Below are 12,500 nucleotides of genomic sequence, written 5' to 3' on the forward strand. Positions count from 1 at the left end.
TACTTCTAATCAGCAAGAACGCATTCAATTGATCAAAAGTGACATTTATAATGTTATAAAAGATTCTGTTTCAAACAAATGCTGTTCTTTTGAACTTTCTATTCATCAAAGAATCCTGAAAAACTAAATTTGCCACAGTTTCCACACAAATATGAACAAATATGAAATATGTTTTCAACACTGATAATCATAAATGTGTCTTGAGCATCAGATCCTCATATTAGAGTGATTTCTGAAGGATCATGTGACACTGAAGACTGGAGTAATGATGCTGGAAATTCAGCTTTATCACAGGAATAAATTACACTTTATTTTATTTAAAATAAAGAAAATAAGAACAAATAATCTAACTACAAGCAAAAGCACAAATATATACAATAGAGCAAAGATCCTGATAAATAAACCGTGCTCTTCAGGGTTTTCAGGTTCTCACGTTAGCTTCCAGGTACAGAAATTGAATAAAGTAATCATAGGTATAAAATAACATTGCATATTTTCCTGTGTAAATTAAAGATTTATCCTTATTAAATTTACAAAAGCTATTCAATCCAGATCTGTGAGTGATATACGTGTCTTTTGTTTGATTAACATTACAAAGAGAGAGCAGGGACATGAGGCCGCTGTCACTGTAACACGTAATGCACAGAATGAGTGACGCTGAACACACGCGTATACTAGAGATGCACGATATTGGATTTTGGCCGATATTCGATATGCCGATATTTTCAAACTAATTTTGCCCGATGCCGATACCGATATATTTGTATTTTTATATACCGATATATACGTGCAAAAAAAGCTTGTTAAAGTTCTCAGTCGAGAGCAGTGAGTGATTTCCTCTTTTTTGTTGTTTATTAACATTAACGGGATAGTTCTCCCAAAAATTTAAATTGCCATCATTTACTCTCTCAAGTTGTTTTAAACCCAAATAAATGTCTTTCTTCTGTTGAAAATAAAAGTTATTTGGAAGAATGTGGCTAACCAAACAGTTGCTGTACTCCAGTGACTTCCATAGTGTATTTAAGCACAAGAAAGAAATGAATACAGGTTTGGAACAACATTAGAGTGAGTAAATAATGACAGAATGTTTATTTCTGGGTGCAGTATCTCTTTAAGGACAAGCGGCAGAATATTATTACTGTCTCTTTAAGAGCTGCACACGACACGTCTAATATACACGCATTTGACAAGCAGATTTTCTCTGTTTGCTTTCACTTTAGACATAACCAACTTTGTTTATGTAAACCTTGTGTGTATTTGACCGTATCAGCGCAATAAGACTCGAAAGATTAGTCCAGTATGCAGGCGCTGTGACGGCTTTAGTTCCTGTGAGCGTCGGGTGTAACGCGCTCAGAAAAGCGGATGTTAGAACAGCGCATCAGCACGTGAATGACATGTTTAACTAGCAAGACTTTGACGCACATGCAAACAATGAACTTTTGTGAATTGCGGTGTCCCGTGAGTGTAACTCTACCTCTGCGTTTACATGTGATGTGATGTGAATGTACGTCGCGTTGTACAGTATGTTGAGATGAAGGCGCCAGAATTGAACTGATAGAATGCACGATACTATGATTTTAACTCAAAAGCAGATCGTGGAGACATTTTAATCATCCACGATCAAAAACCGTGAGACGCACACCCCTAGTTGGAAGTTTAAGTTGCTGGGGCTCATGCTTCGCTCATGCCATTAAAGCTAGAAAAGTGATCTAGCCGAGAGCAGCGAGTGATTTTCTCTGTCTTTAGTTCATGCAAGCCGTTGCGATATGCATATCGATATATACATTTGCGATATTTCGATATATTGTGCAGCCCTAATTATTTGCGCGCTGTCTGAGACGTGTGTGTGCTTCGGATGAGTGCACACGCACACACACTCACACACACTCACAGACAGACACACACATACAGACACACACATACAGACACACACATACAGACACACACATACAGACACACACACACAGACACACACACACACACAGATGATGACGGAGTAAATGACTGGTCATGTTCGAGCATCTGGCACTCGCATTGAACAACGTCTACAAAGAGTGACCGTTTTGTTTACGTTTTCTTGAGCATCGCTGTTGTGATGTATTATGGGGAGCCAGCTTGGGCATCCATCGACAAACACACATTAGCGGAACTGTGTTTTACACGTTGTTATTTTCAACGAACCAGATTATAGATGCGTCATCAGAATCGAGATGGAGAACCGTTCCAGCCCTGATTCAGACAGAAAACAGCTGTTTTACAGTGGAATATTTCCCTGTTTTACAGTGTTTAGATCTAACAAGCGCAGCCCGGGTGAGCAGAGGAGACTCGAGCGTTTGACAGGGGGTGTGTGTGACAGGTAGTTCAGTTTTAATGCTCCACTCGTCTGATCTAGAAGAGCAAAAGTCAAATCTTTCTATATACCTCTCTGAGTGCTTGATGTGGTTGAAGAGCGAGAAGCTTCGACAAAAGGACTTTATAAAAACACGACAGTGAGACTGATCTCGTGTTACACACACAAAACACTTCATACACACAGAAACACACCCTGGAATCTCATTACACTGCAAGTCAACGTGTACAAAAGCTCTTATCTAACGATATAGACACTGAACGGCTATAAAACCTTCCTCCGCGTGATTCCCAAAGGTCGAACTCGATCTCCTGGTGACCTCCGGATCCTCTCACACACACACACACACACACACACACACTTACTGTATACGGAGGAGTGGGAAGCGAGATCTTGGAGACGACTTTGAGCAGGTGTCCGTTGTCGCGCCGGTTGACGTGTGAGATCTGTGTGTGCACCACTACGGCGTTCTTCTCGTGGAGCAGGTGAGAGAGCGGGAAGGGTCTCGGGAGCGGGATACGAGACTCCACCTCGTAAATATCCTGATCCTGACTGTCCAGCCAGCTGTCCTTCACAAAGTGGGAATCCCAAAACGTCCGATAGGAATCCATCGCGGCGATCTTCTCCTGATCCTAAAGCAGAGACGTTTAAGGCTAATCGTCAAGCGACGGGCGAGTGTGTGCCGGAGGAGTCTCCGTGTTGGTAAACACACACGAGAGATTTCGCATGGCAGGTCAAATCCCGAAAAAATCCCAATGATTTTAGAGAGCACTGCCTAAAGTAAAGCAAAACTCAAATCCCGAAATATCCCAGAGATTTTAGACAGCACTGACTAAAGTAAAGCAAAAACTCAAATCCCGAAATATCCCAGAGATTTTAGACAGCACTGACTAAAGTAAAGCAAAAACTCAAATCCCGAAATATCCCAGAGATTTTAGACAGCACTGACTAAAGTAAAGCAAAAACTCAAATCCCGAAATATCCCAGAGATTTTAGGAAGCTGTGTCTAAAGTAAAGCAAAACTCAAATCCCGAAATATCCCAGAGATTTTAGAGAGCACTGACTAAAGGAAAGCACAACTCAAAGCAACCTGTAGCCAAGAAATCCAAACAGGAGAGTTGTAAAAACACCAGGACTCCCTCGTTCACTTTCCCTCGGTTACTCCTGCTGGAAACTCATTAACAATTCCATGCTTCCGTGGCAACGATCCGCTGGGAAAAGGCAGGGCCTCATTAGCAAGTGAGAACAGAGAATAGCAGCGCTCCGGGGGGAGATCATCTCTCTCTCTATGTCTCTCTATCGCTCTCTCTCTCTCTATGTCTCTCTACTGGTCTCTCGCCCTCTCTGTCATCCCACTTCCTGATTAGTGAACATGTGTGAGAGACGTCAGTGAAGGCGGAGTCACACGGCCTGCAGGTGAGTGAACACACACACACACACACACACACACACACACACACCCTTCCCCAGCCTGTCCGACCAGATTCCTGCTCCTCATAACTGAGAACGAGACCTTTAAACACTTATAAATCATGAATGTGGCGTTTTCGTTTCGTTGGAGTAATTATTTTCTCTTCAGTCTCCATGATAACTACATTATTGATTAACTTCTCCTCCCACCCGCCGCCTCGACGTCGATCTTCATTCCTGAGCAAGCCATTACATGATTAACTCCCCATCAGAGCCGAGCACACACACACACACACACTCATCTCACAGACCTGGACTTATGTGCGCTCCATCAGACCCGAGCACACACACACACACACACTCGTCACACACACCCGTCACACAGACCTGGACTTATGTGCGCTCCATTAGACCCGAGCACACACACACACACACACACACACACACGTCACACAGACCTGGACTTATGTGCGCTCCATCAGACCCGAGCACACACACACACACACACACACACACACACACGTCACACAGACCTGGACTTATGTGCGCTCCATCAGACCCGAGCGCACACACACACACTCGTCACACAGACCTGGACTTATGTGCGCTCCATCAGACCCGAGCACACACACACACACACACACACACACTCGTCACACAGACCTGGACTTATGTGCGCTCCATCAGACCCGAGCGCACACACACACACTCGTCACACAGACCTGGACTTATGTGCGCTCCATCAGACCCGAGCACACACACACACACACACACACACACACTCGTCACACAGACCTGGACTTATGTGCGCTCCATTAGACCCGAGCACACACACACACACACACACACACACACGTCACACAGACCTGGACTTATGTGCGCTCCATCAGACCCGAGCGCACACACACACACTCGTCACACAGACCCGTCACACAGACCCGTCACACAGACCCGTCACACAGACCCGCACCTCTGCTGGACTTATGTGCGCTCCATCAGACCCGAGCACACACACACACACCCGTCACACAGACCTGGACTTATGTGCGCTCCATCAGACCCGAGCACACACTCGTCACACACACCCGTCACACAGACCTGGACTTATGTGCGCTCCATTAGACCCGAGCACACACACACACACACACACACACACACACACACACACACACACACCCGTCACACAGACCTGGACTTATGTGCGCTCCATCAGACCCGAGCGCACACACACACACTCGTCACACAGACCCGTCACACAGACCCGCACCTCTGCTGGACTTATGTGCGCTCCATCAGACCCGAGCACACACACACACACCCGTCACACAGACCTGGACTTATGTGCGCTCCATCAGACCCGAGCACACACTCGTCACACACACCCGTCACACAGACCTGGACTTATGTGCGCTCCATTAGACCCGAGCACACACACACACACACACACACACACACACACACACACACACACACACACCCGTCACACAGACCTGGACTTATGTGCGCTCCATCAGACCCGAGCACACACTCGTCACACACACCCGTCACACAGACCTGGACTTATGTGCGCTCCATTAGACCCGAGCACACACACACACACACCCGTCACACAGACCTGGACTTATGTGCGCTCCATCAGACCCGAGCACACACTCGTCACACACACCCGTCACACAGACCTGGACTTATGTGCGCTCCATTAGACCCGAGCACACACACACACACACACACACACACACACACACACACACACACACACACACGTCACACAGACCTGGACTTATGTGCGCTCCATCAGACCCGAGCGCACACACACACACTCGTCACACAGACCCGTCACACAGACCCGCACCTCTGCTGGACTTATGTGCGCTCCATCAGACCCGAGCACACACACACACACACCCGTCACACAGACCTGGACTTATGTGCGCTCCATCAGACCCGAGCACACACTCGTCACACACACCCGTCACACAGACCTGGACTTATGTGCGCTCCATTAGACCCGAGCACACACACACACACACACACACACACACACACACACACACACACACCCGTCACACAGACCTGGACTTATGTGCGCTCCATCAGACCCGAGCACACACTCGTCACACACACCCGTCACACAGACCTGGACTTATGTGCGCTCCATTAGACCCGAGCACACACACACACACACACACACACACACACACACACACACACACAGACCTGGACGTATGTGCGCTCGAGGGTTGATGTACAGGTGCTTTGCTGTTTTATTATCGCTAACAGAAGAATGGCTCTGATTAGGGTTTGTTTAATCTTTTAGATGCAAAAGGAAGCTATACATTTGTGTGTATAAAGTTTATACATACAATTTATACTGTGAAAAATAAATATACATAAAATGTTATTTGGAAACTTTCTACTCACTATAGTACTGACCTATGTATTATTTATTTGTTTATTTTAATCTATGTTTTATCATTTGTACTTATTTTTAATTAACTTTTATAATGATTTTTTTTGTTGCTTTATTTGATTTATTAATATTATTTTAACAGTTGTTATTTATTTCATTAATTTATTTGTATTTGAATCTATTTTTATTATTTATTTAATTTATTTACTGATATAAACAATTCTTTTTTCATTAAAATAATTGTTCTTTTCAATCTATATTATTTTATTAATCCATTATTTATATATATATATTTAATAACTAAAGCACTGTATATTATTTATTTGTTGATTTTAATCTAATTGTATTATTTATTTTATTAATTTACTAATAACATTTTTATTTTAATCGGTTATTTGTTAATCTATGTTATTTATTTTAATCTATACTCATTTATTTATATTAAATTTGGATTTTAATCTATTTTTTATTCATTTTAATATTATTGTTATTTATTTATTTAAATCTAATTATTTATTTTTACAGTTTTTACACTGGTTTTCTCTAAACTAAATCCCAGTTTGAATCCCGCATTCTCATTTGCTCACATTTCAAGTCGAACAGGATCTGATCCGATCTTTAAATCTGTGGCATAAAATATCAATATCAGCAAATTCAGCAGTCAAGATATTAATCTCTGGCAGGAAGTGATGATCAGAGCGAAGCCAACGTAAGCTATTGGGAAAGAGGGTTTCGCTTTACTTCACACACACTCAGCTTTACGCATGTTAAGCTGCTGCCACGGAGACCAAAGCATTATGCAAATCAGCTGGTATCTAGAGGCTCCGCCCACTGTGTCCTGTGAGCATTAGCTTGAGCACTGATGCCTCATGGGAAGCGTTCGTTCATCTGATATAACCAGCAGTGTTAGTTAATGATCCAAAGACAATGTGTTTAACCAACATCTACGCACTAAACATGACCTAATCCTGCTTCAGAAACAAACTATTACAACTGGCATTTAATGTAATATTCAGCAGTATTATTGATCTGCTGCATTGACAGCAATATATGAGAACTGAACTGAGCTGGACGATGACATCACTGGTTTCTCCAGAGCGGCTATATATATATATATATATATATATATATATATATATATATAAATGAACTAAATTAATAACCTTTTTACAACAAAAATGAAGCATCACTGAACTTACTTAAGCTGGACTGTGACGCTATTCTCTTCTGGAAACAAACTTTGTTGCATTATTTTCCTGTTATCACTGTAAATTAGGGCTGCACGATTTGGGGAAAATGTCATATTGCGATTAATGAGGTCAATATTGCGATTGCGATATAATAAACAAATGGTTTCATGAGTCAACTTGCTTGGTTCTAAAGTAAAATGCACACACAGATTAGTGATCATTCTGTGTATTAATGTGTATTTCTCAACTCAAACTAGCAACAACAACTAAATGATTGATAACACCTATAATGATCAATAAACCATTGATGTAAAAATGACGACACCCCCCACATTTTAAACGTTAATTATAGCCATCCAACATTACAGTGATTCCATCAATATAATTGAAAGCTATCAACTTTTAAAATATTTATTAGGCTTAAAAAAAATAACAGCTTTTAAATTAAGTGAACTTCAAACAATCCTCACATAAACCCATAATAAATGCCATATTTACCTGTGCCCTTCCTGTCTTAACAGGTAGGATTGAGGATTTATATACAGATTTATATTAGGGCTGTCAGTTAAACGCGTTATTAATGGCGTTAACGCAAACACATTTTAACGGCGTTAATTTTTTTTATCGCGCGATTAACGGTCTTTTTGGCCTAGGAAACTTTGTAGTTTTTTTCACATGCTTTTGCAACAGGACGCGGCGCGGCGCTATGAAACCCATTCATTTCAATGGCTTGCGCCGCGCGAGGACGTTTTGTTGCTTCGACGACCAAAGCGCAAGCGGATCTAGCTAGACCGGCACAAAACAACAGGCACGCCGCACACACTTGTTTAGGCTTGCGAGCCGGCCAAATAGTAGGTTAACGTTACGTTTTGACGAGCGCGAGACGCCGAAATGGATTCCAATAAGATTCTGAATGGAAAGTTTACTTTTAAAAAGTTGCCAAATGGTTCCATTGACGAGACCAAAGTGATCTGTGTGTTTTGTCGTTGTGAACTGAGCTATCATCATCGCAGCACGTCCAGTCTGAAACACCACTTGATGGCCAAGCACACACACACACACACACACACACACACACAGCTGATGCGAATTCTCCACCCCCTCGTCAATATCAGGACCTCGTCAGTATTTCTTTCACCCTTTTATTGATGGACAGTGTTAAATTGAGAGATTATTTGCTCCAAGTGAGAATGTTAGTGTGAAATTGAACACAGTATATGCCAATATAGTTTTCAATAAAAAACATTTGCACAAAGCAAGCCGATCCACTTTTCCATGTTGATAAGAGCATTAAAATGAGAAAAAATAATGGGACAAACAGAAATCAAGAGACATTTAGAATAGATAAAAATGTGTGATTAATTGCGATTAATCGCGAGTTAACTATGACATGAATGCGATTAATCGCGATTAAATATTTTAATCGCTTAACAGCACTAATTTATATACATAAATTGAATAAAGTTATCAAACAGTCTGCGCTGCATGAATTATAAATTATATATAGACTAATACTTATTAAAGCTACAAAACTTCTTTAGTCAAGAGCAGTGAGTAATTTTCTGTTCCCTTTGTTCTTTGATTAACTTTACCGACTGAACGCTTTATTCGCTGCTGGCCCTTTAAGAGCAGCCGTTGCCGAGACGCGGATCTCACACGCGCCTCATTCTCTCACAAGCACAACTCTTTCGTCCATCATAAGACTGCTCTTATGTTATGAAGATAATCGACAAAACGACATTTTGGCATAATTGTGTGTGTGTGTTATTGTTCGTTCAAGCTCGAAAGAGAACTGTATTCTGGCACGCGGTCTGTGTGCATGCGCATTACACTGGCGCACGTTATTCTGTGAGTCACATTCAGGACATTCACAGGCAGCGCGCTCTCTTTTGACTTCTTGTCGTGCAAAATGGTTTAAGGCATTTGCACGAATAAGAGCGGGATCATGTAACACTAAAGGATGACAAAAAAGAAGAGATACGGTGTTAATAGCACTAATTTGTTTATTTCATATAAAATCGCGGCATTTTGCGTTATATAATCGCATAGGTTTGACATCGCGATTACGATTGCGATACGATTAATCGTGCAGCACTACTGTAAAGCTGCTTGAAAAAGCGCTATATAAATAAAGGTGACTTGACTTGACAATTACTTCTATTTTTAAATGTGTGGAAAGAGTCTCTTCGGTTGGCTAGATTTATTTGATCAAAAACAGTAAAAACTGTGAAATATTACTCCAATGGCTGTTTTCTATGTGAATATTACAGTAAAAAGCTGAATTTTCACACCAGTCTTCAGTGTCACATGATCCTTCAGATATCATTCTAATATGATGATTTGAACGGTTCACAGTCGAAGCGTTTATCTTGGCTCCCTGTGCTTGCCGTACCTGAGTGCTGGTGTAAACCTCTGTGTGCAGTGTGCGCATGTCAAAATATATACCGTAAAACTTCAAATAGTAGCCCGGGCTTTTATTTTCCCAAATCGTCGAACTGCACCGGCTTGTATTTGAGACAGGCGTCTATATGAGACAGGCCTTTATAATTTAGTGTTGAGATGTTGTTCATTGAGATGTTGTTCAGTCTCTAATCTCTAAAAATCTCCAAATGCTCCACGTGAAACTGCGGTCTTCCGACCTTTTACTATCGCGTCAATTGATTTTGATTAATATGCGCGAGGGAGAGAGAGCAAGACAGCGCTCGTGTTGTTTGAAGACGTGGGAGTGCGCGCGCGCGGCCGGGTCTCTCTCTCTCTCTCTCTCTCTCTCTCTCTCTCTCTCTCTCTCTCTCTCTCTCTCTCTCTCTCTCTCTCTCTCTCTCTCTCTCTCTCTCTCTCTCTCTCTCTCTCTCTCTCTCTCTCTCTCTCTGCTCGTAACGCGCCCTGTCAGGCGCAGCCAAAGGGGTGCAGCAGTCATTCTATTCTACATCACTCATTGATCAAAAAAGGCTTTGGAGGGACAACAATTTGCTTTGGCGGCCGCCAAAAAGCGGAGGATCTGGCGGTTTTAGAGGATTAAATACAACCCGAAACTAAAAAACAGACCCGGCCTCTATTTGAGACCGGCCTTTATTTACCCAAACCTGCAGCCACACCAGGCGTGTAAAAGAGACAGGCGTCTATTTGGGACTCGGCTATTATTTGAAGTTTTACGGTATTCAGATTTGAATCTTGTGACATATAAACGCGCACATCAATCCGATCACGTTTAGTGTTCATGTAAACACTACGTTCGGATTCATCAATCAGAATGAATTCAGTCCGATTGAAACAAAAGTTGTGTGTAAACGTAGCCACTGTCACATGATCCTTCAGAAATCATTCTAATATGCTGATTTGAACGGTCCACAGTTTTGTCTCCCTGTGCTTGCCGTACCTGAGAGCTGGTGTCAGTGATGGCGATGAGCAGCTTCTCTACGGCGCTCTGCAAGCGTGAGCTGATGCTCATCAGAAACTCCTCCCTCTCCAGCTGGAGCTCCGCCCCCTGCAGCTGAAGCTCCGCCCCCTGGCACAGAAGCCCCGCCCCCGGGATCTTCATTTCCAGCCCTTCATCGGCCTCCGCTGAAAACATGCTGACGTCATCAGCGTCTGTGTACGGGACAGAGGAGATTCATCAAAACAGTGAGTAAGTGAGCTGAGATCATCAACGCAGTCGTTCTCTTTTGAATCAGGCACAATATTACAGAAATAAGAGGCAGAAGTTATGCATCCTAAACAGGCCCGGATTGAAATGACCTTTAAATGCGCAGCTTTGTTTGTTTGACGTAATTTCCACTGAAACAGGAAGCTAAGGCGAGACATTGAATGGCTCCTCCCCCTTTTCAAACAGGCAATAGCGTTTAGTTTCCCTCACAGACTTGGAAGCGAATCCGAGCGCTGATGATACGCTGGATTTAATAGTAGAGGTGTGAATAAATTATGGCCATTTCATTCTTAACCAACGTACAAGTTGGACAACGGAATAAAACACACATCTCCAACCAGTGACGTAATTTTGTTTTTAAAAAGTGTGTGGGCCAGATGTGTGTGTGTGTGGGGGGGGTTGCTTGCTATACAATGCTAAATCAGATATATGTACAATACATTTTTGGGGGAAAACATAGTACACTGGGTTTAATTTGGGTTTAATTTTGGCAGAACTTTTGCCAAGCGTGTCAGAGGTTCTGGGTTCTAATCCGCACTCGTATAGTTTATTTTTTCTCATCAAAACCGAATGTTCATCAGTGGTTGTGTGTCAAGCAGGGACACGTTTGTGTGCAGTTTGTTTTGTGATTTCACCGGAACGAATTAAGCGATTAGCGATAGAAGCGCGTGTGCAAGTGAAGACTTATTTATTTTTATATTTAACTTAACAAATGAACGAAATGAATGCTCTGCTAGTTACCTAGAGATGTTTCAAAGAGTGGTGTGGACAATATCGGCCCTGGCAAAGACCCATAATGCTCTGCGACGTGTCAACGAACGGTGGGTTTGGCCAGGTGGTGTTTATAGCACAGGGGGCGGAGCTTCAGATTCTAGAGAGCATTTGATTGGACAGAAGATGTGATGGACAGTCTGCGAAGACTAAGTTTTGAATGCTTATCTCCTAAATGCTAATTTTGTCATTGTTTTGGAGCACACCAGATTATTCATAACCTTAAAGCTAACATATTCATACTGAAAGCTAAAAAACTTACAATTTGATTTCAGGGGGCCTTAAAATCACGCTATAGTTTGACTATCACTAATAAAGCATGATATGTTTTGCAAATGATGTTTTGGCGAGACATAAGAGACAGCCGATTAAGACACGCAGAAGAATGGGTGAAATCACAAACAGACAGTTTTGGGTGTCGAGTTACAGGAGTAGTCGATCACATGACACGAGACGTCCCTTTACACACCCAAGCACCGGTCACATGACCTCGCCTCAACAGTACACAAAACATCTCTATGCAAAGACAATGAGTCAACAGAGAGGGACAAACGAGACAGACAGGATCTGGTGTGGCTTCACTGGTTCCTACATATCAATTAAACGGTCCTGTCATCTGTTATTAACCCTTCGCAGACGAGCGTCGCTGTGACTTCAGTGTCACGTCCTTCTTAAATCTTTACTAAACATTTCAGCAGAACACACATTAAAAAAATTATTTTAGCT

General features: G+C 42.4%; 1 protein-coding gene across 1 annotated transcript in view; it reads right to left on the reverse strand.

The window, feature by feature from the left end:
- akap9 (A kinase (PRKA) anchor protein 9) overlaps positions 1-12,500 on the reverse strand; it is a 135,438-nt gene that overhangs the window by 60,813 nt on the left and 62,125 nt on the right. Inside the window, exon 18 of the mRNA XM_056260477.1 lies at positions 10,737-10,948. Coding sequence (XP_056116452.1) covers positions 10,737-10,948 — 212 coding nt within the window. The remainder of the gene's footprint in view (positions 1-10,736; positions 10,949-12,500) is intronic.

Source organism: Rhinichthys klamathensis, unplaced genomic scaffold (assembly GCF_029890125.1).
Source record: "Rhinichthys klamathensis goyatoka isolate OS25496 unplaced genomic scaffold, OSU_Roscu_1.1 h1tg000176l_1, whole genome shotgun sequence".
NCBI lineage: Eukaryota > Metazoa > Chordata > Actinopteri > Cypriniformes > Leuciscidae > Rhinichthys > Rhinichthys klamathensis.